Raw genomic sequence first — 23,641 nt, forward strand, 5'->3', positions numbered from 1 at the left:
TCAGCTGATCCGCCTTCATCAGAAACCCACATAGCTTAACGAGACGCTTCTTGCATGCTTTCCTTGCTTCTCTCCATGAGGGACAAAGACGCAAGTGAGGGAAAACGGGGATGCAATGAAGAGACATAGTATAGCTTGTTGAAAAAAGTGAAAGTATAGTATGTCAAAGTTAGAAGTGTGCCGAAAAAAGTCTCAAATAGACACTCGTGAAGACTTAAATAACCTCTGACCAAGAGTTATGAATATGATGCTACCTGAATGAACATTAATGCTGCAGAATGACTCAAATTTGTATTTTACCCGAAGGAGTTACGCCATCAGTTTTGGCTCATCTGGTTAAAATGAGTAATTTGTGACAGGTTCAGTATATAGGGTCAGAAATTCACTTTTCTGCTTAAAATGCATTGTGTCTAACATTTCTGTATGTTTATTTGGTTTATAAACAGGACTTATCTTTTCACGGTGTAGCCATGTTGTCGGGATGCCAGTCTTGCGTGACTCTATAAAACTTTGATACTCAATCCACAGATCTGCAGACATTTACTTGAATGCAGTTTATCCTTGCTGCAAGGAAATGTAATTAGCACAGAAATCTATAGGGTACAGTATTAATCATTACTATTCACTAGCTGAGTTTCACTTGAAGCTTAAGAAAGGCAGTACATCAAACTATAGTTTCAGGTACTACAGAAGGCATGCAGCACAGGACTTAGTCTCCATGTGCGATAATGGTTCGTTTAAATACTCCATCAGGAAGTTTCCCTCATCTAGGAAGTAATACAGATTTGGAGAGCTCTCCAAGTTCAATCTTCACTCAAATACTTAGCTTGTACTGCCACCTATGGCTTGAACGTTCAATCAGCTCCATTACCACCTGGACAGAGGGCAAATGTCCCCAGGTCAATTAGTTTGCCAGAATTTACTTGCAGCTATCGGCTATAATATCAGCATAACAATTCATACTCTGGGTTAAAGACCATATTGAAGTAAAGAGACAGGACAACCGATTATAAAAGAATCTTTAATTGTTGAATGAAGAACCAACGTTTAAGTCAACGTAAGATGAAAGTAAATGTATTCAAGTGATTCTGATTATTGATCACTTAGATAACGTAATGTGAGGCTTTTCTATAATTCCTGCATATGTGTACATCAACTGTAAAAAACAAATGTCTTGCTTAGTTTTAAATCATTTTAAAAGCCTAATACCATCATTTAAGAGTCTCAGACAAATACTTTGAACACTTCACCACCAGCTGTGATATACTGTACACAGACTTAAAATATATCTGTCAAGCTTCAACAATTTTGGCATAAAGAAGCATTTATTAACCTAGAATCATCAGCTCACATAATAGTATATTTTTTAAGTCGGAACATATAAAACTATAATTTCTTTAAAGTTGGTCATTTTCAGTGACTAATACATTTATTCTTTAAAAAACAACTAATTTCTACCAATTAAACATTAATTTCTCTTGTCTACTGATAATACTTCAATTATTTGCAAAGCCTTACAACCCTGTAGATACTAGTGATAATGCTGTATTTGACAGTATAAGTGGTTATGCTTTTATTGAGCGGGCCGGTCGGACCTGTTTATAGGCGTCTTTCTTTTCAGTAGTTGCCTCTGTAGTCTGGGACTGGTCTGTAAGAGCGAAACGGTCTTCTGCTTCCAACTGCGTTCCACGCTTCAGCGTACTCGCTTTGCCTAGATGTGAACAAAGAGCTCATGATTTCTAATTCTGTGATCGGTCGGTTTAATAAACAAGCCACTTAGAAGCGGACCGAGATCCTCTTTTTGGAGCGGTTATTTGCTCCAAGCTAGTCCTATCCCACCTTCTTGAGTTATATGTTCACTTTTTAATTTTGCAGGCTGTAGTGTGGTGCTGTTTATACATATTGAGCCTAATCTCATTGCTATAAATGGGGTGGATACAATAATAGAAATGCATGTCGGTATAAAGCAGTACAACAACAATTGAACACTAACCTTCATGAAAGTTAGGTTATATCTAATCAACTGGGTTCAGTAGGACAAAACAGCAGCACAGAAACTAGAAAGTTAATTACACCGTTGTTATGATGGAAACTAGCACAGGTTCATTTAGAGAAATATAAGCTTGCTAGGGGTGTAACGGTACACGTGTTCGGTACGCATTACGAACCGAACAATACCTTTGAATAATATTAAATTGCTTTTGAAAAAAAATTAAAAATATAGCTGAAATTGGTGGAGCCACTGCACTCAAACACGGCAACCCACCCGACGTACCGCGCTGTCCTTCCCTGACTCGCCACGAGACTGCAAACAACAACAACAGTCTTGATTACCGATCGACTACCAGGTTAATTCAACATGAGAACTGATGACAGGTGTTGTTGACCGTGTTGTCTTTACTAGCAGCTGTTGTTCAGTTAAAGTCTGCTTTATTACGGAGGAAGCAGCTGTTAATGGAGCGATTAGTGAGCGGCGTGACCAGCGGAGGAATCAGACCTACGGAGCGGCCGTCTGAAGGAACGGTTAGCGGCTTCAGGGAGGACGGACACAAAGCGGAGGACTTTCCTGTTCTTATTATTGTTTATTTTGTTCTGTACAACAAGTTAACACACAAACTATAAAGGAACAAAACATGGATTGCTCTCCAGCAGGACAGAAACTTTAGACACCAGCAGAGCTATGAGTGGAAATGTGTCCGTTTGAGTTTATAGAGGAATATTTTAGAGAAGATCTTAAGTATCAAACGAGACCTTTCATTATTAAAGACTAATTGAGAGTCTCCCCAGCGAGGATTTGGCATTTCTGCTTTTTTGCTGTACTGAAACGTGGCACCACTGTATCGCATTGAACTGAACCGAGAATTTTGTGAACCGTTACACCCCTAAAGCTTACTACTAACCCTTGTACAGCCTTTTGTTTAATCCATGTAGAAACAATTACAAACATTTCTGATTAGCAGTAGCAAGGCAACCAGCAGAAGGACACTGAACAGATAACATGTTATTCTTCGAGACTGCAAGGCCGGCAGTTTCCATTATTCCCCCGAAGCTAACTGTGTCTGAACTCCAGCTCTCTACTTCTACTTCTTGCAGAGATGAGAGAGCGGTGTCAACTTTCTTATCTAACACCAGAGAAGAAAGTAAATTCACACATTTCCTAAAATGTGGGATTAAAAAAAAAAAAGAAGAAAAAAAAAAAGCACTGACCTCATATTCTCATCTTGCAGGTCCTCAGCTTTGATGGCAGATCTGGAAATCCCCAAACCTTGAGGAATCCTATCTGGATACCTCACTGCAATCTTCATGCCGTTCAGCTCAAACCCCTGAAGAAGTGAAAAACAGTTTTAGAGTGAATGTCCTGGTGGAAACCTACTCCTCTCTGTGCACATGTAGGACAGGGAGCAATCATTTTTCTCGGGAACCAAATTCAAAAGAGCTGAATAGATTGCAGCATTTTAACTCCAGAGCATTTTTCACATTGAAGTACAATCGTTTATTTCCTAATAATTTACATTTTTTTGAGACGGGGGAAAATCTAAGGCAATCTATTAGGGGTTCATCATTAAGATAGAAAATAACTGTTTAATTGAAATTCATCTACAGTTTTACACGGGCTTCAAGGGGTAATTACAAACTCATTACAATACATACTCGCACATTTGTGCATATAATTGACCTCATTAGAATGTATGCAGGAAGAGCTATGAGCAATTTACAATGAAAATGTGTCTGTCACCCAATAACAATATCCATGAAGTGCAAATAAATTAGGCAGTCTATAGTCTCATTGTAATTTAAGAGTTCCAAGTGTACTTACATGGAAGCGTCTGATTGCTTCATCACAATGCTCTTGTTTTGTAAAGTTTACGAAGGCACATCGTTTGTAAGTCAGAACCTTCACACTACTAACAGCCCCAGCCCTGCAAGAGAAGACAAACACTTAATATGCAACTCATGTATCCGACTACAAAGGTTAAGCTGAAGAAATAACTGGGGGGGGAAAAAAAAAAAAAAAAAAAAAATCATCACAGAAATGAACCCAATGCTCTTACCTGCTAAACATGTTGGCTATCACAGACTCGGTTACTGGGTAAACCAAGTTTCCCACCCAAACTGGAAACAACTCCCTGTTGAAAGAAAAGTAAGTCTATAAGAACATGTGAAACAACCCAGGATGCAGAGATCCCAACAGTCATTTTGTAGGGAAAACACCATCTTCATAAAGTCTAAACCACATGAAAGCATTCAATGATTTTCTAATTATAGGAGAAGCAATACTGATAGGTATACAGTCTGTAGAGGACGTAACAAGCTTGTCTAATACAACAACTGATCATCCAATTAACAGTCATTCACACTGGCCAATATTGGCATCCATTATGTTTTAATTTACATGTAATTGATCTGCGTGGCAAAGTTCAAATATTTAAGGGAGAATTCTGGCTGTTCGAAGTGGAGACGAGTTGCCAGAGGACACAGCTCCACATCATTAGTAATCATCCTCCAGTCACATAGAAGAAGCCTTGATGAAGCTCATTTGCCAGCAAGTACCTTCAGTTATATAGTGAATATTAAGGCAGTTAAGATGCCACTTGGGCCGGGCAAAAAAATTCAGACTCGGTGCCAATTTATTTTACAACATGCAACTTAACTAAAACAGGGGTTGACCCTAACCCACAAAGTGTATGTGACCATATTTTAAAAAAACAACGAATTAAACAGAATGCCACTGAATATCCACATTATAGCAGTTGTAGTGATGATGTTAATCAATTTAGTAAACCTTTGATTTTAATAATTCATAATAAAAACGTTGCAGTGTGGCTGAATCTGTACTCACTGCGGTGGGTGTATGGCTTCATTGTTGGTCTTCATGGATTGACTACGGACATTCGACATGTTCTGAACTGGGCCTAAAGGTTTGTTCTGAAATGCTGGTTTTGGTGCATCATGGGACTGAGGAGCAGGGATTGTGTTGGCCAAAAGGACTGGAGAGACTCCGGTGACATTTGCTACTTGAGCCGGTTGGACAGTGCCATTTGAATGAGTAGCTCCTACCGACAAAGACACAATAAAAAAATGGTAGTGTACAAACATACTTGCAAGTAAGCTACTCATACTGTAGCTTGTGTACTCTCAAGCTACAATATGAGTTTAGGAAATGAACTCTAAACAGGTGAGCTACAGCTATGTTTTCATTTCCTCTGATGCATGGCAGTACACACATCAAATCCTTGATTGTGAAATCACACTCACCAGGCCGGTGGTTTAGTTTGGACAGCACCTCTAGTGCCTTTTTTACCGTCCCATGAATAATTAAAGCGTTTGAGCTCTGCTCCCGAGTGAAACCATACTCCTGAAACAGAACACAGAATTCCAGTTTAAACCCCTTCAGTGAAGTATTATCTATCCATTTCCCTTCAATACTATTTAAGACAGGACCAGAACCAGTTAAACTCTCTCATTGCTTTTTAGTGTGGTGACTTCTTGAATACACATTAATAAACATCATATCTGGAAACATAATGTGGGACTACACACCATTAGTTGCGTTATCTGCACCCGCATCAGTTCCTGGGCAGCTTCTGCATATGAACTGTCCAGTTTGAGAACCTCCCTGAAGGCCTGGCCAGCCTCCTCGTACCTCTGGAGGAAGAAGAAGAAGAAGAAGAAGAAGAAGAAGAAGAAGAAGAAGAAGAAAAAGAAGAAGAAGAAGAAGAAGAAGAAGAAGAAGATCAGGACTAAATCAAAGCTCAAACTCATTGAATGTCATCCTGCTGGAGAAATCCACCCAGTTATTAGTCATCAGTTAATGTTTAGGCAACAGCGAGTCAAGACAAGTCTGAGTAAATAATGATGTGACCCTGCACAGCTCAATGACATTTTGAATGAAATCAGTGGTGGTGCAGCAAGGCCAAATTGCTAAGAAGTGAATCACATTAAGGGACTCCCAACATTTTGATATATAACCCATGGATATATACACCATGATTTATATATAGAAGGGAGAAATCAACACTAAACAGTGGCTCGTGGGCTATAATTAACACAAAAGTATACTGTGGTATATAGTTAATGTGTAAAATCAAAAAAGGCAGTATATCAACATTACCCTGCCTTGATTACAAAACTATTTAAATGTGAAGAAACACGGTAGCTAACACCTATAGCCCACGTTTTCTATAAATAAGCTAGTCTGTGTGCTGGACACATTTAGTTTATCTTTCCATAGTGACTCAACATGACATTTATAACAGGGCACATGTGGGAAACCATTTACCTTTAGACCTGCCAAAGCTCTGCCCCTCCTAAACAGGCCTTTAACCCAGCCCGGCCACATGCTGAGAGACAACTCGGCATCAGTCAGCGCCTTCTCATATTCTTGCATCTTTTCAAAACAGAAGGAGCGATTGCCAAACAACCTGCGGCAGAAATAACAGTTAGGACCTTTAATAACAGCCAGTGGTGGTGTAAATTTACTTTAAATGAAGTAAAGGGACATGCTCTTACTTAAACTCTGTAGGGTTGTACTTAATTGCATCTGTGAAGTATTTCACAGCCATATTAAAGTCTCCAGCACTTGCAAACCTATTTCCAATAACTATAGAAAAAGAAAGAAAAACTTCAGTTAAAAAAAAAAAAAAAAAGTCTCATTGACAAAATATTTATCTACAAATTATAGCTGAGAGTTTGTAAATGAGGTAAAACTTACCTGCCAGATCAGTACTTATTTTTACATTATCTTCAAAAGTAGGGCTGCTGCAGGTGGCAGAATCCTGTTTGGACAGAAAGACAGAAATGAGATGATCAAACTAAACAAAGGGCAAAATCCAAATAATACGGTCAAATCGGTTGTCGTAGGAATATTATTTATCATGTGTCATGTATCATGAATCTGACTTAACCCTCACCTTTTCAACATCCGGGTCTTCATTAGGTTCGTCAGAGACGATTTTAGGTTCTTCTTTGACGGGGGACCTTTTTTTCTCCCTCGTCTCAGGCTTGGGCTTCTGCTCCAATTTACGCCTGGCTATAAGAGCAGCTTTTCTCACAAAAGTGCTGGTCATGTCCAGTTCCTTAAAAAGAAAAAACAAACAGAGACACGATCAGACCGAGCGCGTTTTAGGGGTGGGAAACGCAAAGTGACTATTTATTTATTTATTGAATTACCAGGTATATCATTAGAGATTTGAAATTACATATATTGTGAAAGAAGATTTCGGCCGGTAAAGTAAGTAGTAAAGTATTGTAGCTCTGTGTATCTAGAAAAATTCAGCCGAATGCTTCCTCTTGACTATGGGGGAAACTTCTAAGGATATGCAAATCATTTAAATCCAAACAAAACTAGACACACCACACACACAAAACGTTTGGGGTAAATAACACATCAATTCCAGATTATTTTTTTGACTCACTTCTTAAATGACAGGACTATGAATTAGAATAAGATTAGCAATTGGTACCTCAGAGCCGCCCGAGTCATTCCTGGTGTCGCTATCTTCATCACTGGATTCGCCTTCACTGCTGTCACTGCTGTCTGTATCTTTTGCTGAGGAACACTGTTTATCACTAGAAATGTTATTGATTTTGGGTTCATCATTAACTGGTTCGCTCCCCTCTGCTTTAGATTGCTGTGAATCAGAAGAAGAAAAAAAAAAGTTAAAGCTTGCAGCTTGATGAAAATGTGTTGGAGGATCCCATTTGTAATAAAAGACACTGTTGATCGTTACCTCTTCACTTGTTATAGGGTTCTGTTTTTCCCTCAACTTCTCAAGCCGTTTTCGCTCCTTTCGTTTCTGTAGGACAAGAATATGCATAATGAAAAAAAGTTTAATCTACACAATCTGGCATTAACTCATCACTATGAAACTCATATTAGAGATTGCGGAATTTACCAGTTTCTTAAGTCGCTTCTTCTCAGCCTTTTCCTTCACTTTTTTTACTTCTTCTAATAATCTGGCTCTTCTTTCAGAGTCCTACAATAGATGCAAAAAAACATTGTATAGATTTCAACCACTTCACATCATAAGAAGGCCATCTATTTGACAAGACAGGCAAAGTACAAGTGAACTTACACTCTCCTTTGCTTCAACTTTTACAGAGTGCGGGCAAGGAACTTCACGTGATGAAGCGTAGTAATGCAGTGGAAGCGGGTAAATAGAGCCGGATGACCGAGTGTGGCACCCACTTAATCCTCTATCACTACTCCTGTCAGTTCCATCCTCATCATCGCATTTCATACTCGCTAGAAAAGATAATTTCACAAATAAAACACTGAAAACAGACTTGTGTGTGCGGCAGATGTGTAATGGGACATATTCTTACCAACAAGGCCAAGTCTTACTATCTTTTGAAAACCAGGACGACACTCAAACAAATCCATGACCCGTTGCTAGAGAGGAGAAAGAGAAATGCGATACATACAATTAGCTCAGTACCTTCAGCCTTGAAACATTGTCCATAATTTAGGCCCCATTGTACTCCAAACAAAAGAAAGGTAGGTGTGTTCTCAAGGCTGCCCAATGCTGTGTGCCAATGCCAGTACTGAATGTGAACTGGAGTTACAGTGAGTTAATGCAAAAGCACTGCTTCCTAAAGTTTCACTTTCATTTACCCATGGGAAGATGACTCACTGAATCAACACCAACAAGCTAAGTACAGTCAACACATGTATAGCTAACAACTCTGGAGACTGCATCTAAATTTGGTGAAATATTCTGTAGAAGAGCCGCTAACTGAGCAGTGCACGTCACCAACAGTAGCATTGGGCACGTGTGGGGAAAACACAGCTACAGCATGAGACAAAGCCTCAAGGAAGTAAAACAAAAGCATGTAAACAAAGACAAATGTTTGAACTTCTTTATCTAATCATACGTGAGGCGATGCAATCCACTTAAAAGACGTGCAGCAGGCCATAAGCAAACTGTACAGGTAAGCAGTAAAAGGTAGTGATATTCCAATTAAAGAGATTATGACACTAATGTAAACAATGTAGCATTCAACACAGGAAAGGAGGTTCTGCACATGTGTTATGCTTTATCACAAATCTCTATAAACAGATTCTGCATCTGTAGGTAATGAGGACAAGATTTTGGCAACATGACAAGACCTTCTGGTTTTAATTTGTAGTCAGAGTTGAATTCACTAATCACGTTGTAGCAAGCTTTGGTTGAATGCATGTAAACAGTACGTGTGGACCACCACTAATTAAGATTTGTATAGGTTTAAAATCAGCTTGTGAACTGGCTAATTGTACACACACACATATACATATATATATATATATACATATATATATATATATATATATATATATATACATATATACATATATACATATATACATATATATATACATATATACATATATACATATATATATATATATATATATATATATATATATATATATATATATATATATATATATATACGCTACTTAAATTTAACAATGACAGTTGCTAGTTCACAAAATGCCTGGAAAAAATATCAACGCCAGTTTCGTAATTCACTGTAAACAACTGGACGCTATGAGCATTATAACGTCAGGTTTTAAATATATCAGACCAATTCAAACGAATAAGAGTGTCGGGTATATTAGTTACTTATCAATGCTAACTCACATCTTGTTTGGCTTATTGTTTTGTATGGGAACTAACGTTAACGTTGGCTATGCACTTTTGATGAAGACTAAATAAACAGGAAGTGAATATGCGCAGTGTAGAGTGCAGTAAAACTGGTCAAAGTTTGGTCTGGGGAATTCATTACTAGGTTCAAATTACAAGATGGACGACGGTTACTGCAACGTTTCGGACCGTTGCCCAGGCTTTAAGTAATATCATACCCACACATACAGAGCCAACATACGGGAGCTAACGTCGTGTTGTCTTTGATGTGTGTGCCCAAAAGCTAAAGAAAGTTTAAAACATACTTACCATTCGGACATCTGTAAACTCTGAAAAAGAAAAAGACAAAGCAAACAATGTAATTCCATGTAGAAGCAGTGTATAATAAAACCAACAGGGTTATTCGGTGATGTATCAGTATATAGCGGTAGCTAACTTCCTACTGTGACATCAAGCTAGCTTGTTAGCTAAACTAGCCACACACTTTTTATAGCGGCTAATAGGCATGTTCTTACCACTCTCGTCTCTAAATATATCCATGTTTAGTCACACCTGCTTTTCCCAAAGCCTCATATACTCGTAAATCCAAGTTAATTGCACACAAAGTTGCATTAATGTGAGCAGCCTGTAACTTTTGCGGCGTGCATGTTGTTTGCGCGCTCTCGACCAGCTTCTGCCTTCATCACGTGGGCGGACGGAACTTGTTTTATATTGTACGCATGCGCGCTGTGACAGCACAGACCAGCGAAGCCGCTTTGCGGAATAATTTTAGCAAAACCACAACCACCAGTGACACCGTTAACAGAAATAAGAGCATGTTAATATCTCTTTTGATTAGAAGAACTGTTTTTCCATTTATTCCCCCATATAATCTGTTTCTCGCTACATTTCTTCTTCAAAACTGACATCTCCCATTTTCTCCACTCAAAACAGCAAAATTACAATTTTACATACAGTACACGGAATGTCACATCCAATTAGTCAAAAATAATTCAGTAGTGAGCACATTTTCTTTTGATGAAAACTAAATATCAAACAATTCGATAGCATAAATTTTAAAGTACCCTTGATTAGATCATGGTGGCTGCTCCTATGCACGCCCCACATGCCTTTACATTTTCCACTTTAATATTAAAAATGAATTCAAAGACATTCTGAGAACCTTTTGCTAAAGTAGCCCTGGTATTAAAAATGTTAACCAATTTATGTTTGAGACCAACGATGCAATTGCATAACTACTATTGCTTTGACATCAAGGACCCACCTCATACAAGGCAATGCCATAAAAGATTATGAAAAGGCATCACATGGCTTCTTCTCTCACAACCAGTGAAAGGGCAGCTGCAGTTCAAGCTCCCGTTTACTGTAACTTGCAAAGCAACCATCTTTGGTCGAGTGGTGAGAAGTAACCTGGCCTTATCTTGTTTATTTAGTGTTTAAAGGTCAACCCTGAGTCACAAACTCTCAAAGGCTTCTCAGTTGCCACATGTTAATGTAAGTAACAGCAACAAAGAGCCTTCATTATAACCTGAATTTTGGTTTTAAGTTGAGAATAACAGAAGGAAACCTCCATCAGTGACTTGCCTGGATCTAAACCTTTGAATCCGCCGACTCCAAGTTCCAGTCGACTGATTCGTCTGGCATCAGAAAGCGGTTTCTCAATTTGAAACGTAATCGACCAATAAGTGCAGCGGGGAGAATAACGATAGGCTTGCACCTGGCACTGATTGGCCGAACGTTATTGTTAAGCATTGTCCGTTGTGCACCGCAACCGGGTAGTAATACAAGCAACAATGGAGAGCGCTACAGACAACATTGATGCGTCTATCAAGGCTGTTCTAAATCAGTTAAAAGTATTGAACAGCACTCTGCGCTGATGTACAATGTACTGCTACGAGGTTGAGACTCTGGCACAGCTTCATTTTCCGTGGCGTCTTTGTTGGCGTATGACGGCCCCGATCCTCTACTCTTCTTGAGCCTTCCTCATTTGTGTCCACAACTGCAACGTTAAGCTCCGACTGCCAACTCTTTACATAGAATCTTTAGCTATTACATGTCATCTAAAAACTTGAACACAAATCCTTCCAGAATAGATGGCCGGTCTATATGAGACAAATACCCCCAACATCTCTGAATAGTTGGTCTCTGGTCACTGGTTGGAGAAAATCGAACCCCCATGGAAATCGATTAGAGGCAATGTCAGTCTGGAGATGGAAACAGACCGTAACAAGTCGACAATTCTGTCTGATATCAGGCGAATCAGGCTGTCCAGTGTGAATCTTCACTTTATGGTATAGTCCTTCCATGGCGTACAGAAAAGGTGACGAGTCGGTGGTAAACAGAGCTGAGGAGGACGATGGCCCCTACCACCATGCCACAGATGAAGCTGAAGGCCCAGCGGGGTCCCAGGATGGTATAGGCCTGGGAGACAAAGACTGGGGCCACTGTCCGCGCCCCACTCCCCGAGGCTGTCAACCAGCCCATGTACACACCCTGCAAACAGACAATAGAAAACATCCACACTCTGGGTTCTCTATAGAGAAAAGTATGGGCACATTCAAAGTGGTTTAAAAGCACCCTAATCATTTTAACTTGTTAAAGCAACACAGTCCTCTTACCTGAGGTTTGGGTCCTAGGATTTTGGAATACAGTGTGTATGACATCACGTTGCAGGCTGGGTATCCCACCCCGATGAGGATGTTAGATGAGATGTACTGGGCCAGATGGATGGCAGGAGTGTACTGGCACCAGGTCTGTTCATATGGGCAGCCTGTTGGCTCTATAGAGTTGTTGGAGGCTTTAGACATGCGACTGACCAAAGAGTTGTTTTTGAGGTCTGTATTTTGAAAAGAAAAAAACAGAACATGAATTCTCAGCCAGACTGAGTCCATTATCTTTCTTTAACCGCTTATCCTGTTCTAAGCTGCATGTCTTTGGACTGTGGGAGGAAGCCTGAGAACCCACGGGGAGAACGTGCAAACTCCACACAGAAGGCCCGTCTAGCCCGGGAATCGAACCCTCACATGCTGTGAGGCGACAGTGCAAGCCAACACAGCACCGTGCAGCCCGGTGGGCATTTCCAAGTCATCCAGTTTAACTCTCAGCTGTATTCTTGCAGCCCCAAGAATTGGCAACACTAAACACCAATATACTAATGTCCCCACGCTCAACGCAGAGGCCAAACAGCATCATTTTAATAAAAAAAACAAACAAACAGCAAACCGAGCCAAAAGGCAAATCATTCTGCAGCTATTAATTACTCAACAGAGGAAACTGAACAGTGCATACCTGCCCACTGGATTTTAGGGTAATGATTTCCCCATGGAAGCAGAATAAAGAAACCACAGAATATAATGGCCAAGCCAGCTAGAAACACAGGACGATCCCCGACCCTGAAAGAAAATAATGAATTTGGTTAATCGAGGAGAATGTTTGACACTGAAATATATTTTTGATTTAATCCATACATGTATGAAGAAGGGTACCTTTGAGATGCCACTTTTACAGCTAGAAACACCAATATGGATTGTAATCCAATGCAGCAGATGATGATGCCATTGTACAACACAGCTTCTGTCCTTGTCCAAGCGAACATGTCCATGGACAAAGGGGTGGCAATTCTGAAAAATGATTTAGAATCTACAGTCAGATTTTGAAAACTATATACAACAGAGTATAAAGAGGCAGTGAAGCAGCAATAAGTGTCTTTGTTATATTCTATTATTCTAGCAATGAAATACATACGTCTCATAGACTGCAAAGATGAACATGACGATGAAGAAGAGAATGTTGGAAGTCAGGACTGCTATCTTATCAATGGTCTCCTCCGTCTCTTCACTAATGTCATCTCCATCTACAGGAAAAGGGAGAAGATAATAAAAGCATGAACCAAAGAGCAATGACTACACATTTAGTAGTACATGTATTATCTTATAATATATACAGTTGTGGTCAAAAGTTTACATACACTCGTAAAGAACATAATGTCATGGCTCTCTTGAGTTTCCAGTTATTTCTACAACTCTGATTTTTCTCTGATAGAGTGATTGGAACAGATACTTCTTTGTCACAAAAAACATTCATGAAGTTTGGTTCTTTCATGACTTTATTATGGGTTAACAGAAAAAGTGATCAAATCTGCTGGGTCAAAAATATACATACATACATACAGCAGTGCTAATATTTGGTTACATGTCCCTTGGTCATTTTCACTTCAATTAGGCGCTTTTGGTAGCCATCCACAAGCTTCTGGCAAGCTTCTCGTTGAATCTTTGACCACTCCTCTTGACAGAATTGGTGCAGTTCAGTTAAATTTGATGGCTTTCTGACATGGACTTGTTTCTTCAGCATTGTCCACATGTTCTCAATGGGATTTTAAGTCAGGACTTTGGGAAGGCCATTCTAAAACCCTAATTCTAGCCTGATTTAGCCATTCCATTACCACTTTTGATGTGTGTTTGGGGTCATTGTCCTGTTGGAACACCCAACTGCGCCCAAGACCCAACCTTCGGGCTGATGATTTTAGGTTATCTTGAAGAATTTGAAGGTAATCCTCCTTCTTCATTATCCCATTTACTCTCTGTAAAGCACCAGTTCCATTGGCAGCAAAACAGCCCCACAGCATAATACTACCACCACCGTGCTTGACGGTAGGCATGGTGTTCTTGGGGTTAAAGGCCTCACCTTTTCTCCTCCAAACATATTGCTGGGCATTGTGGCCAAACAGCTCGATTTTTGTTTCGTCTGATCACAGAACTTTCCTCCAGAAGGTCTTATCTTTGTCCACGTGATCAGCAGCAAACTTCAGTCGAGCCTTAAGGTGCCGCTTTTGGAGCAAGGGCTTCCTTCTTGCACGGCAGCCTCTCAGTCCATGGAGATGCAAAACACGCTTGACTGTGGACACTGACACCTGTGTTCCAGCAGCTTCTAATTCTCGGCAGATCTGCTTTTTGGTGGTTCTCGGTTGACTCTTCACCCTCCTGACCAATTTTCTCTCAGCAGCAGGTGATAGCTTGCGTTTTCTTCCTGATCGTGGCAGTGACAAAACAGTGCCATGCACTTTATACTTACAAACAATTGTTTGCACTGTTGCTCTTGGGACCTGCAGCTGCTTTGAAATGGCTCCAAGTGACTTTCCTGACTTGTTGAAGTCAATGATTCGCTTTTTCAGATCCATGCTGAGCTCCTTTGACTTTCCCATTGTAGCGTTTGTGGGCGTTTGTATCCAATGAGCCCTATTTAAATGGCCTCAGAGAAGTCACCAGCTGTAGTCACTCATAATCACTCACAAGAAGTTAAGAGGCCATGCTATGAAGCTCATTTCATTGACACAACTTTCTAAGTCACCAAAATTGCTAATTCATGTTGCTGTATGTATATTTTTGACCCAGCAGATTTTGTCACTTTTTCTGTTAACCCATAATAAAGTCATGAAAGAACCAAACTTCATGAATGTTTTTTGTGACAAAGAAGTATCTGTTCCAATCACTCTATCAGAGAAAAATCAGAGTTGTAGAAATAACTGGAAACTCAAGAGAGCCATGACATTATGTTCTTTACAAGTGTATGTAAACTTTTGACCACAACTGTATATATATATATATATATATATATATATATATTTCTCAGCAGTACTAATAGAACAGGCTGGACTAGGACTGCCTTGTGACGTGCTTTCTCTTCTGGTGATGTCAAACACTAAACTTATTATCACTTCTATAGATCTCTTAAGCCTCTGCTGCAAACTTATTTTTCTGTACTCTATATCACCACATTAATCAAAATCTGGGATTAAAAAAAAAGGGAGTAGGACAATAAATACCTTCCGATGTGTAGTTGATGGCTTGAATACGTCCACGCTCATCAACACGGTGAGCTCTGTTGACAAATATCCAACAGACATCTTAGCCACTCTAAAATAACATTGACAAACTCAATACTATACAATAAACTGACAAAAGCATAGCTATATGGATTAAAGAGTATGTGGATCTTTGATGTGCTCAAATTCCAAAGTCTACAGAAAAACAAGGAAACAAAATATATATATATGCATTGAAAGCCTCACCTCAGCACAAAAACAACCAGCAGGATGTTGATGAAGCAGAAAACGGTGGCTAGTAAAGCAGGAGCAGTGTACATGTTGAGCTGCAGGTCTATAGCCTTTACCGTGACACCATGCTCACCGATGAATGATAGGCAGGCCTGCAGAGCTGACATATGCAAAGATATGCAAGTGTTAAAACATACAAACCAAAGATTTGCTTGTTGTTGTCCCCCCCACATCATTCACTAGGCCAGCATCATTTGCTCTCGACCCTGGCATGGTTTACATAATATGAACAAAATATAGCCTTCTTTACCTGGTCCCAGGATGAAACCCAGAGCCTGACAGGCACTCATGTTTGCCATGGCACTGGTCCTCTCCGTCAGTGAAGTAGCTCCAGCAACATAGGACCTCACCACAGCAACATTACCTGACATAAAAAAAGACCAAAGCGAATGTTAGCAAGTTACTTATGTGACACTATCATGTGGTAGAGCGGAGCCATATGTACAGTTTATGAGCAAATCCATGGCATTAAATGAGAGGGATAGTTATTTACAGGCAGGTGTGTGGACATTTCAAAATAATGTCAAACAGGCCTTCACAAATTACCTGCTCCAAAGCCCACAAAGGCTCTGGAAATGAGCACATGGAACTTGTTATTGGTTCTGGGCAGGTATGCGTAGGCGTAGTAGATATTGGCTGACAGGTTGATGATGATGGAACACACCAGTGGCTCCCTGTGGGGCCGGTAGTTGGACCAAAGGCCAAAAATGGGTGAGGCTATCATCTGACCGAGACTGTAGGCTGCCACGACCCATCCCAAGAAGGTGGCATTGGCACTATCATCGATCTGTAAGAAACATAACCCAAAACAAAACATGTGGAATCATGAGCACGTTCTACACAATACCCTGCAGCGTGACGGTTTGAGGACAGTGCTACAATGCAAATATATGAGACAGTTAAAAGTGGGAGTCCCATTATCGATGCATGCAGTTACATTTGACTCATAACTAGAATGTGACCTAGTATTTAGCTTTGCTTTCTACAAAGTTTGACTACTGCACAGGTCAAGTGCAGCCTAATCTAAAACTAAGTCCCCAAAATGTTCTTTGTAGCTTCTTTCACTTCCTCTTTACCCTGCCAAGACTTACAAAAACAAAATGTCTTTGTTTGTATTAATGACATAAGCAGAACCAGTCAACAGTCTTTTACAAAGAACATGGCAAACCATACAGTACATACCTTTTGTAGATAGGGCCACAGTGATGTGATGACAAGAGTGAAACCTGAAAGAACACATGGAACTTAGATGATTCCCCCCCGTCAAAGATCCTAAACGTTGTGTTATGAATCACATCACGCTGAACCCCGAGTGTAGTGTCTCTGCAATGGGCTTTCTACTTTTAAAGTCGTGGGCATGCTCACCTACACTGCTGAGAAACATGGTGAAGTACATAACTCGGATAGACCTCCACCGACTCTTGTACTCTTCATCCTGAGGCAGAGAGTCATCACTGTACACAAGAGGAAAAGACAGCACACGTGATTTAGTGTCAACACAGAAACCAAAACAATTTTCCTGAAATGGTTTACATAATGCATCTATCTAGAGTAGGGTTGATAATACTAGTGCTTCCGCAGTCTGTTTTGTAAACAATGCACTAAAGATCAGGTAACAGTGGTTACTGGCTAAGGGGTCTAGTCAATAGCCATTGAACTCTGCACTCACCTGTTTGAATCATCCCTGAGCAACGGAGTTGTCTCGTCAGAGTCAGCAAGTTGAGCCATGTTTGCTAAAAATGTAAACAACGCAGAACTTGTGCTAAGTCTACATGTAGCCGAGGAGCAGTGAACTAGCTACACTGCTAACGCTAACTACAACTCTTCCGAACTAAAATTGTACATTCTTACATACAACGTTACGTTAACCTACTATTACCACAACATAGTATTAAGTGGAGTAGTTTCCAACCGCCGGTGAAGTGTGTAAACGACAGTACGCCACACAGACGCTTCTTCTTATTAACTAGTTTATTGGCGGACTACAAACTAACTTTTGAGGTGAATGCCGCCACCTACTGTACCGGAGTGTGTAAGAGCATGACTTTATGACATTTGTCATTTAAACACAATGATATTGTTATTATTAGAAATAATAAATAAAAAAGCCGTTCTAAACCCGTTCAATTCAACAATGTAAACAAAGCCCTTTTAACCGGAACTAACGTTAATCTTGACCACACAAACAGTCAAACTGAATTAAAACTACTTCTTCCGGTTAAACGTAGAAAAATAATGTGAATTGCAATTACATCTAACTTTTTTTTTGTCTTTTTATAACGAGCTGTTCAGCCAAATAATTCGAATACGTTTGTCAAAGTGAATAAAGAACAGTCTCAAGACCTACCCGTCTATTTTTCGACAGAGACCAACTACACGCCTTTATTTTGAAGCCAACATCACAAAACATCCGGTGTCTTCTGTTTACCTAATGCTGATCTCGAGGCAGCGCTCTCACGTGATAATTCACAAATCACAAACCCCTGTCCTGTGTTTGCACATCTGGGATTGACAATGCCTACCTTCTATGCCAGCACAAATATATAGCACAGATTATTTTATATTATTGTGCTATTTTTAACCCACGCGGTGTGTTCTTAGATTGGGTTAGGCTTTTGCATCCATAATAAAAATGTATGTCATAGCGCAGCATGACGAACAAAATTTAGTCCATGCTTGTCAAACGATTTGCAAAAAAGTAAACCATTAAAACAAATACAAAGAAATTAACTGCATAACACATTTTACTGCGTATGAAGGACAAAATGCCCTACAATTCACATATTTGTTTTGTTGGTGAAGCTCCTTTATTTGAGTGTTCTTATGTCTTAGGTATGAATGTATTCTGAAACGTTAAGTAACCTTAGCCTGTTGCTGTTTGGACAATAGACTACACCAGGCAGATGATCCACTCCCTCACACTGCAGACTTTGAAACTCGTGAAAAACAGCGGAAATGGGTAAGATATTGCAGTTAATAAAAGTGTATCGTTCCGTCAGTAGACTACAAAACAGCTGATTCTTTTGCACCATATATTTGACATTTGCTTATCAGCACCAAACAGGGAGTAAAGCTTTAGCTGATAGGAATTTCAATAGTTATCTTTATACATCCATAGTTCCATGGTTTTATAGTCATACACCAATTTGGATATGTTATAAATTTGACCTGATCATGGCGTTAGAGGAAAAGTCAGAGGATCATCAAAGTTACAATGCACCCTGAAGGGAACATGCCATTTCAAATACGATTTTGAAACGAATTTATCTTTCTTTTTTTAAACTAAAAAAACACCCTTTATTATAATTTTACGCTTTTTGTTTCAATTACTTCACAATTTTTTTTTTTTTTTTGTAATGTTTTTCTTCGTATTTGTTCGATTATGTTCCATACTCATTCATGCGATTAATGATTTTGTCAGGAGAAGTTAAACTTAGGTAAATTAAGCCTCTGACGAACAAGTGGAAGACTGCACATGCATTTAAGTCCCTACAAACGTTCCTCTAGATTTCACGGGAGAGCATTTACTGTAAATGAAAGTCCTCTCGCCTGTTTCCGGTAGTAAGTGAAAGTAAATCTCTGGCTAAGGACACATCGTGTTGGGGCACGTTTCTCTCCCCCCTCATTAACCTACCTTCACGAAGAAATTACTCTTAAAAAGACGAAACTGACTTCAAATCCTCTCTAATTGTATTCCTTCCTAATTTTCTATTTAAGGACTATATTCTACCAAGAGTAGCGTGAAGGATATTTCACCCTGGCGTTACAACAATGGGTAAGCTGCGAGTTGGGCGGTTTATTAATCGCGAAATATTCCTCTGCTTTTGTTAAATTGCCGTTATTAAATCTGTATTGATTTAAGCCATGTTGTGAACTGCGGAGAGGTGCGGATACCTTTCGACTTCCTGATGTTGCTGTTGTTTTCATGCAAATAGCCTTCGGTCATAATTTGTATTCATTCCATTTTATAGGCGCACTGATGATGCATATGTGCTTTGTGGCTGCTCTTGGTGCACCATTGTGTGGCGCAGCCCCCGGTAAGTCCCTTCTCTACTATCTGTTTTTATTCATGTTATATTCCTTATCCTTGTATTTTACAATGCATGACTCTCCATTGTTACCTTTCCTTTAAACCCCATTAAGTCTTTTTTTTTTTTTTTAGCAATTAGGAGCTATATGTACTCATAACACGATTACAAGTAATACATTGATGGGCATCTTAAATGGCACTTATCTTAAATATTAACAAAACCCAGAGTGACTTACAGTAACTAACATTTAAGTTTCAGGTAGCCTTGAGGTTTTAATCAGGACCCCTGTCAGAGTGCAACGCGGCCAAACAACCACATTACCATGCTGGCTCAATCCACCACAAAGTGCAGAGGGTTTGGAGGTATCTTGGTATCGTGTTCACTACGACTCCCCGGTCATGTTTTACCGGGCAAAGAAGTTTGAGAATGCATCCCAGGAAGCTTCGTATGTGGGCCGAGTCTCGTTTGGCTTAAAGGATGCAGCGTCTGTTGGGCTGACGGCAGGTGATGTGAGTCTAAAGCTGGAAAAAGCCACAATTGAGGATGCAGGAGATTACAATTGTTACGTCAGCAGTGAACAAGGTTATGACAGGGCAAGTGTCCGTCTCATCGTGACAGGTGAGTATATTGAAAGTGGAGAAAACACACAAAACCAAGGGATGATTTTAATCTTAAAATCTTCCCTTCAGCTTCACAATAAATGTTTTTCTATTGTCCTCCTCCTTCCTAGAAATAGGAACCCCCCCACTCCTGTCAGCAGTGTGGAAAGAAGATAACATGGTGAATATGAGCTGTGAGTCTGAAGGCTGGTATCCAGAGCCTAATCTGCGCTGGTCGGATCAAAAGCAGGTTCTTAAACCAAAAAGTCTGAACTACTGCAAAAGCTCGTCTGGTCTTCAGTCAGTCCAGAGTTGGCTTCTTGTCTCCAGCCCCACTGAGGTTTCTTGCTCAGTAGGCATCTCTGATGAGCAGCCAAAAGAGGCAAGAGTGCGCCTGGAAAACTCGCCTCAAACTGTTAAACAGGGTAACTATTATTTAAATGTGTTCAATGATTGAATTTTTTTTTCTTCGCTCAGATACAATACATAAAAACTTGCTTTTCATTTAGAATCGAGATCCTCAACAGCTGGATGGGTGCTTTTTGCTTTGCTCCTCATAGCCATGTTAGTGTTACTTGGAGTGCTGTACTTCAAACGGAGAGGTAATTCTTTGACTTTTTGGAGACGTGTTTGTGATGTAATAAATATACATATTTTATAAGAAATCCTGAAAATGTTCTATGTTTCAGAGAAAAAAGCCAAATCAAATAACGACCGAGCTGAAGGTAAGAACAACCAGAGTCACTCTACTATGAGTCAAGCTCCAAAAACATTGGATACATTTCCCAAAATGCTGAGTAGTACATCACATGACAACAAAATGTAACTTCATGTGAAAAATCCATGGAGGGCTATAAAATAACAGAACCTTTGGGTGAACTGTTGTTTTGTATTTTCTTCCCTAGAGAATCTTACCCTTTTACCAAAAGGTAAGAAGTAACATGGTCACTATTCAAGTCAAAGTAAAACAGTGACACAAAAATTGCATCCTGTAATGTTTATTGTACCTTTACAGAATCAGAAGTGATCCAGCCAACAAGTCTATCAGCAGCTAGCAAGTGCTATGGTAACCACTTAAGAATTTATTTTAATTAACAATTATGTGCGTAGTGTGCTAAGTGTATCTCTAATCTGACCTTTTCTCATTGGGTTTGTTTAATGTTTTACATTTTCAGTGAATGTCAAACTTGATACAGTGGAAAATCGATATCTCACAGTCAAGGATAATAAACTGAGAGACGCCCAGTGTGACTTTCCCAATGGATGTAAGGTTACCTGTATCACAGCTATCAAAGGAACATCTGGCTTCTCTTCTGGACAACACTACTGGGAGGTTTCTTTGGGGACAACAGATCCAAAAGTAGGTCTCAAAAAGTCCTGGTGGGTAGGAGTTACAAGTGCAACTTTCATCCCTAGGGAAGTAGATTTTTCGCCCAGTACATCTAATGGTTTCTGGTTCCTGTCCTCTTCCCCTGACAAAACCGATAGCTTTCAGTTTAGCAAAGAGCCAAACGTTTTACTGCCCATCTACTCCAGACCCCAGACGGTTGGTGTGTTTCTGAATTACGACAGCGGAGAGCTTTCCTTTTATAATGTGGACGATAAGAGTCTCATTTGCAGTTTAACAGCTACCTTCACAGGGTTAATTTTTCCATTTTTCAATCCTGGTAAAGATGACAAAGGGGCTATGGAGATATTACAGAGGGAAAAACCGGGTCAGTCTAGTGACATGGGGAACTCTGTAGAACCAACGGCACAAGAGATTGAATCTTAATATCAGATATCAACTGTTGTAAGGAAGCAGATGAAATCTGATAGGATCTGTGTTTGTGTGTTAGCACTGTATTTGGATCATGTGTTAAGGGGGAAAAGAAGATACAAAAAAAATAATGGAACCAAGTTTAAGTGTTGTTTTACCTTATGTACTTACTTTAGTTCAGGGAAAACTGTTGAGTGACTGAAATGGGCGACCATCCAACATTTCTAAACAAGTCATGTTAAAGTTGAAATTTCTTATTGTATACAATCATATTAGCTCAAACTCGGGACCAATTGCAGACAGAATAATAACAGAAAGATCCGTCAGTAAAGGATTGATACCACTCTCCAGATATGACGGTGGTGTCAATCTCCTCATCTAACGCTCCGCAACAAATCCAAACTGATTGAGCAGCATTTATTTTATCTATAGGTTTATTTGATAAGGGACAGTGCACATTAATAAAAACATTTCTGTAAATGCGCCAGAGTTAGCCAAGAGGCTATTTTCCATCTGTAGTCCCATACAGATTTATTTTTTTTACATTTTTTATGTTCACTGTCTGTTAAGTTTTGGTTCTTTTAAGTGATTTAAAAAAACGTATGCTACTGTGCATTTATACCCTATTAGTAAATATACATTGACATTTAATCTAACTTCATTTACCCACTAATTACAATCATTTATGAAGTTATTATTGCTTGTGCTGTGACTCCTTTTTTGAATTTAAGTACATTTTATGACTGAGTTATTTACGTGATTCACAACTATATTGTATATTCTCGAACACAGCAGGTTACATTCCGAGTAGGACTAAGAAATTACATAAACCCTCTCTTCTTAAATTGTTTTGAGAGCTCCATGTGAAATTTAGAAATGTATTCTCAAGATCCATCTCCTGGTGCAGTACACAGTAGAAAGTTCCTAGTGGACTGGTACTTCAAGATATTTACACACTCGATGATTTCGAGCTGGTGCTGGTCTTTTGACTTCATTAAAACTCAACAGTGTCCGATGGGTTAACTGATTTAAATTACCTGTGGGATGACACAGTGGCACGTCAGGTTGATTGGTTGAACCAGGACGGAGCGATCCTACTGGACCTCAAAACCTGGATTTGAGTAAGACTGGAAAGGGGCGTTGTATGTTGGCTGCTCCTCTTTGTCCCCATAGGTTCCTTCAAATAAAAAAGGGGAGAGGGGGCAAAGAGAGAGGTGGACAGAGAAACTGGGAAGGATCTAAGAAGGTAGCGTTAACACAGTGGTGAGCCTGGCCGCAAACTGACATACAAAAGCTAACAATAACCCAACTCTGGCACTATTACTAAATAGAGAACATACTTTTTATTCTGTAATAATTGATGTTAAAATGTAAAATTATTTTATGATGTGTGCGTGTACTCTTTGTGACTCTCAGCTTTTTGAATAAAATTCAATCAATGTGTGCTCTTGTATTTATCTGTTATTTCTATTTTCTGTGTTTCACTCTACCATCCACCATGTAAAACTCACTTT

At 39.5% G+C, this 23,641-nt stretch overlaps 3 protein-coding genes across 3 annotated transcripts; 1 reads left to right on the forward strand and 2 right to left on the reverse strand.

Annotated features, from left to right (window-relative positions):
- Positions 1-1,007: 1,007 nt before the first annotated feature.
- Positions 1,008-10,306, reverse strand: LOC137889214 (uncharacterized). Its single transcript, XM_068732954.1, has 18 exons — positions 10,142-10,306; positions 9,936-9,955; positions 8,326-8,392; positions 8,076-8,245; positions 7,896-7,976; positions 7,731-7,796; positions 7,464-7,631; positions 6,912-7,076; positions 6,713-6,776; positions 6,511-6,601; positions 6,281-6,422; positions 5,542-5,646; positions 5,257-5,356; positions 4,841-5,054; positions 4,053-4,127; positions 3,818-3,920; positions 3,208-3,323; positions 1,008-1,711 (listed from the first exon to the last, which is right to left on the reverse strand). The coding sequence occupies exons 1-18, from the start codon at positions 10,164-10,166 to the stop codon at positions 1,618-1,620; spliced, it is 1,866 nt and encodes a 621-aa protein (XP_068589055.1). The 5' UTR covers positions 10,167-10,306; the 3' UTR covers positions 1,008-1,617.
- A 144-nt stretch (positions 10,307-10,450) lies between these two features.
- On the reverse strand, positions 10,451-17,852 carry LOC137889220 (major facilitator superfamily domain-containing protein 8-like). Its single transcript, XM_068732968.1, has 12 exons — positions 17,408-17,852; positions 17,104-17,192; positions 16,921-16,964; positions 16,285-16,525; positions 15,989-16,102; positions 15,694-15,838; positions 15,448-15,503; positions 13,371-13,479; positions 13,112-13,246; positions 12,915-13,018; positions 12,245-12,462; positions 10,451-12,119 (listed from the first exon to the last, which is right to left on the reverse strand). The coding sequence occupies exons 1-12, from the start codon at positions 17,464-17,466 to the stop codon at positions 11,913-11,915; spliced, it is 1,521 nt and encodes a 506-aa protein (XP_068589069.1). The 5' UTR covers positions 17,467-17,852; the 3' UTR covers positions 10,451-11,912.
- Positions 17,853-19,149: 1,297 nt separating this feature from the next.
- LOC137889223 (butyrophilin subfamily 2 member A2-like) lies at positions 19,150-23,571 on the forward strand. Its single transcript, XM_068732983.1, has 9 exons — positions 19,150-19,513; positions 19,710-19,775; positions 20,022-20,387; positions 20,500-20,793; positions 20,878-20,970; positions 21,058-21,093; positions 21,274-21,297; positions 21,384-21,434; positions 21,544-23,571. Exons 1-9 carry the CDS (start codon positions 19,510-19,512, stop codon positions 22,140-22,142), a joined length of 1,533 nt encoding a protein of 510 aa, XP_068589084.1. The 5' UTR covers positions 19,150-19,509; the 3' UTR covers positions 22,143-23,571.
- The last annotated feature ends 70 nt before the right edge of the window (positions 23,572-23,641 follow it).

This window comes from Cebidichthys violaceus, unplaced genomic scaffold (genome assembly GCF_023349555.1).
Source record: "Cebidichthys violaceus isolate CVI_PGR_0920_01 unplaced genomic scaffold, fCebVio1.0.p SCAF_108, whole genome shotgun sequence".
NCBI classification, from domain to species: domain Eukaryota; kingdom Metazoa; phylum Chordata; class Actinopteri; order Perciformes; family Stichaeidae; genus Cebidichthys; species Cebidichthys violaceus.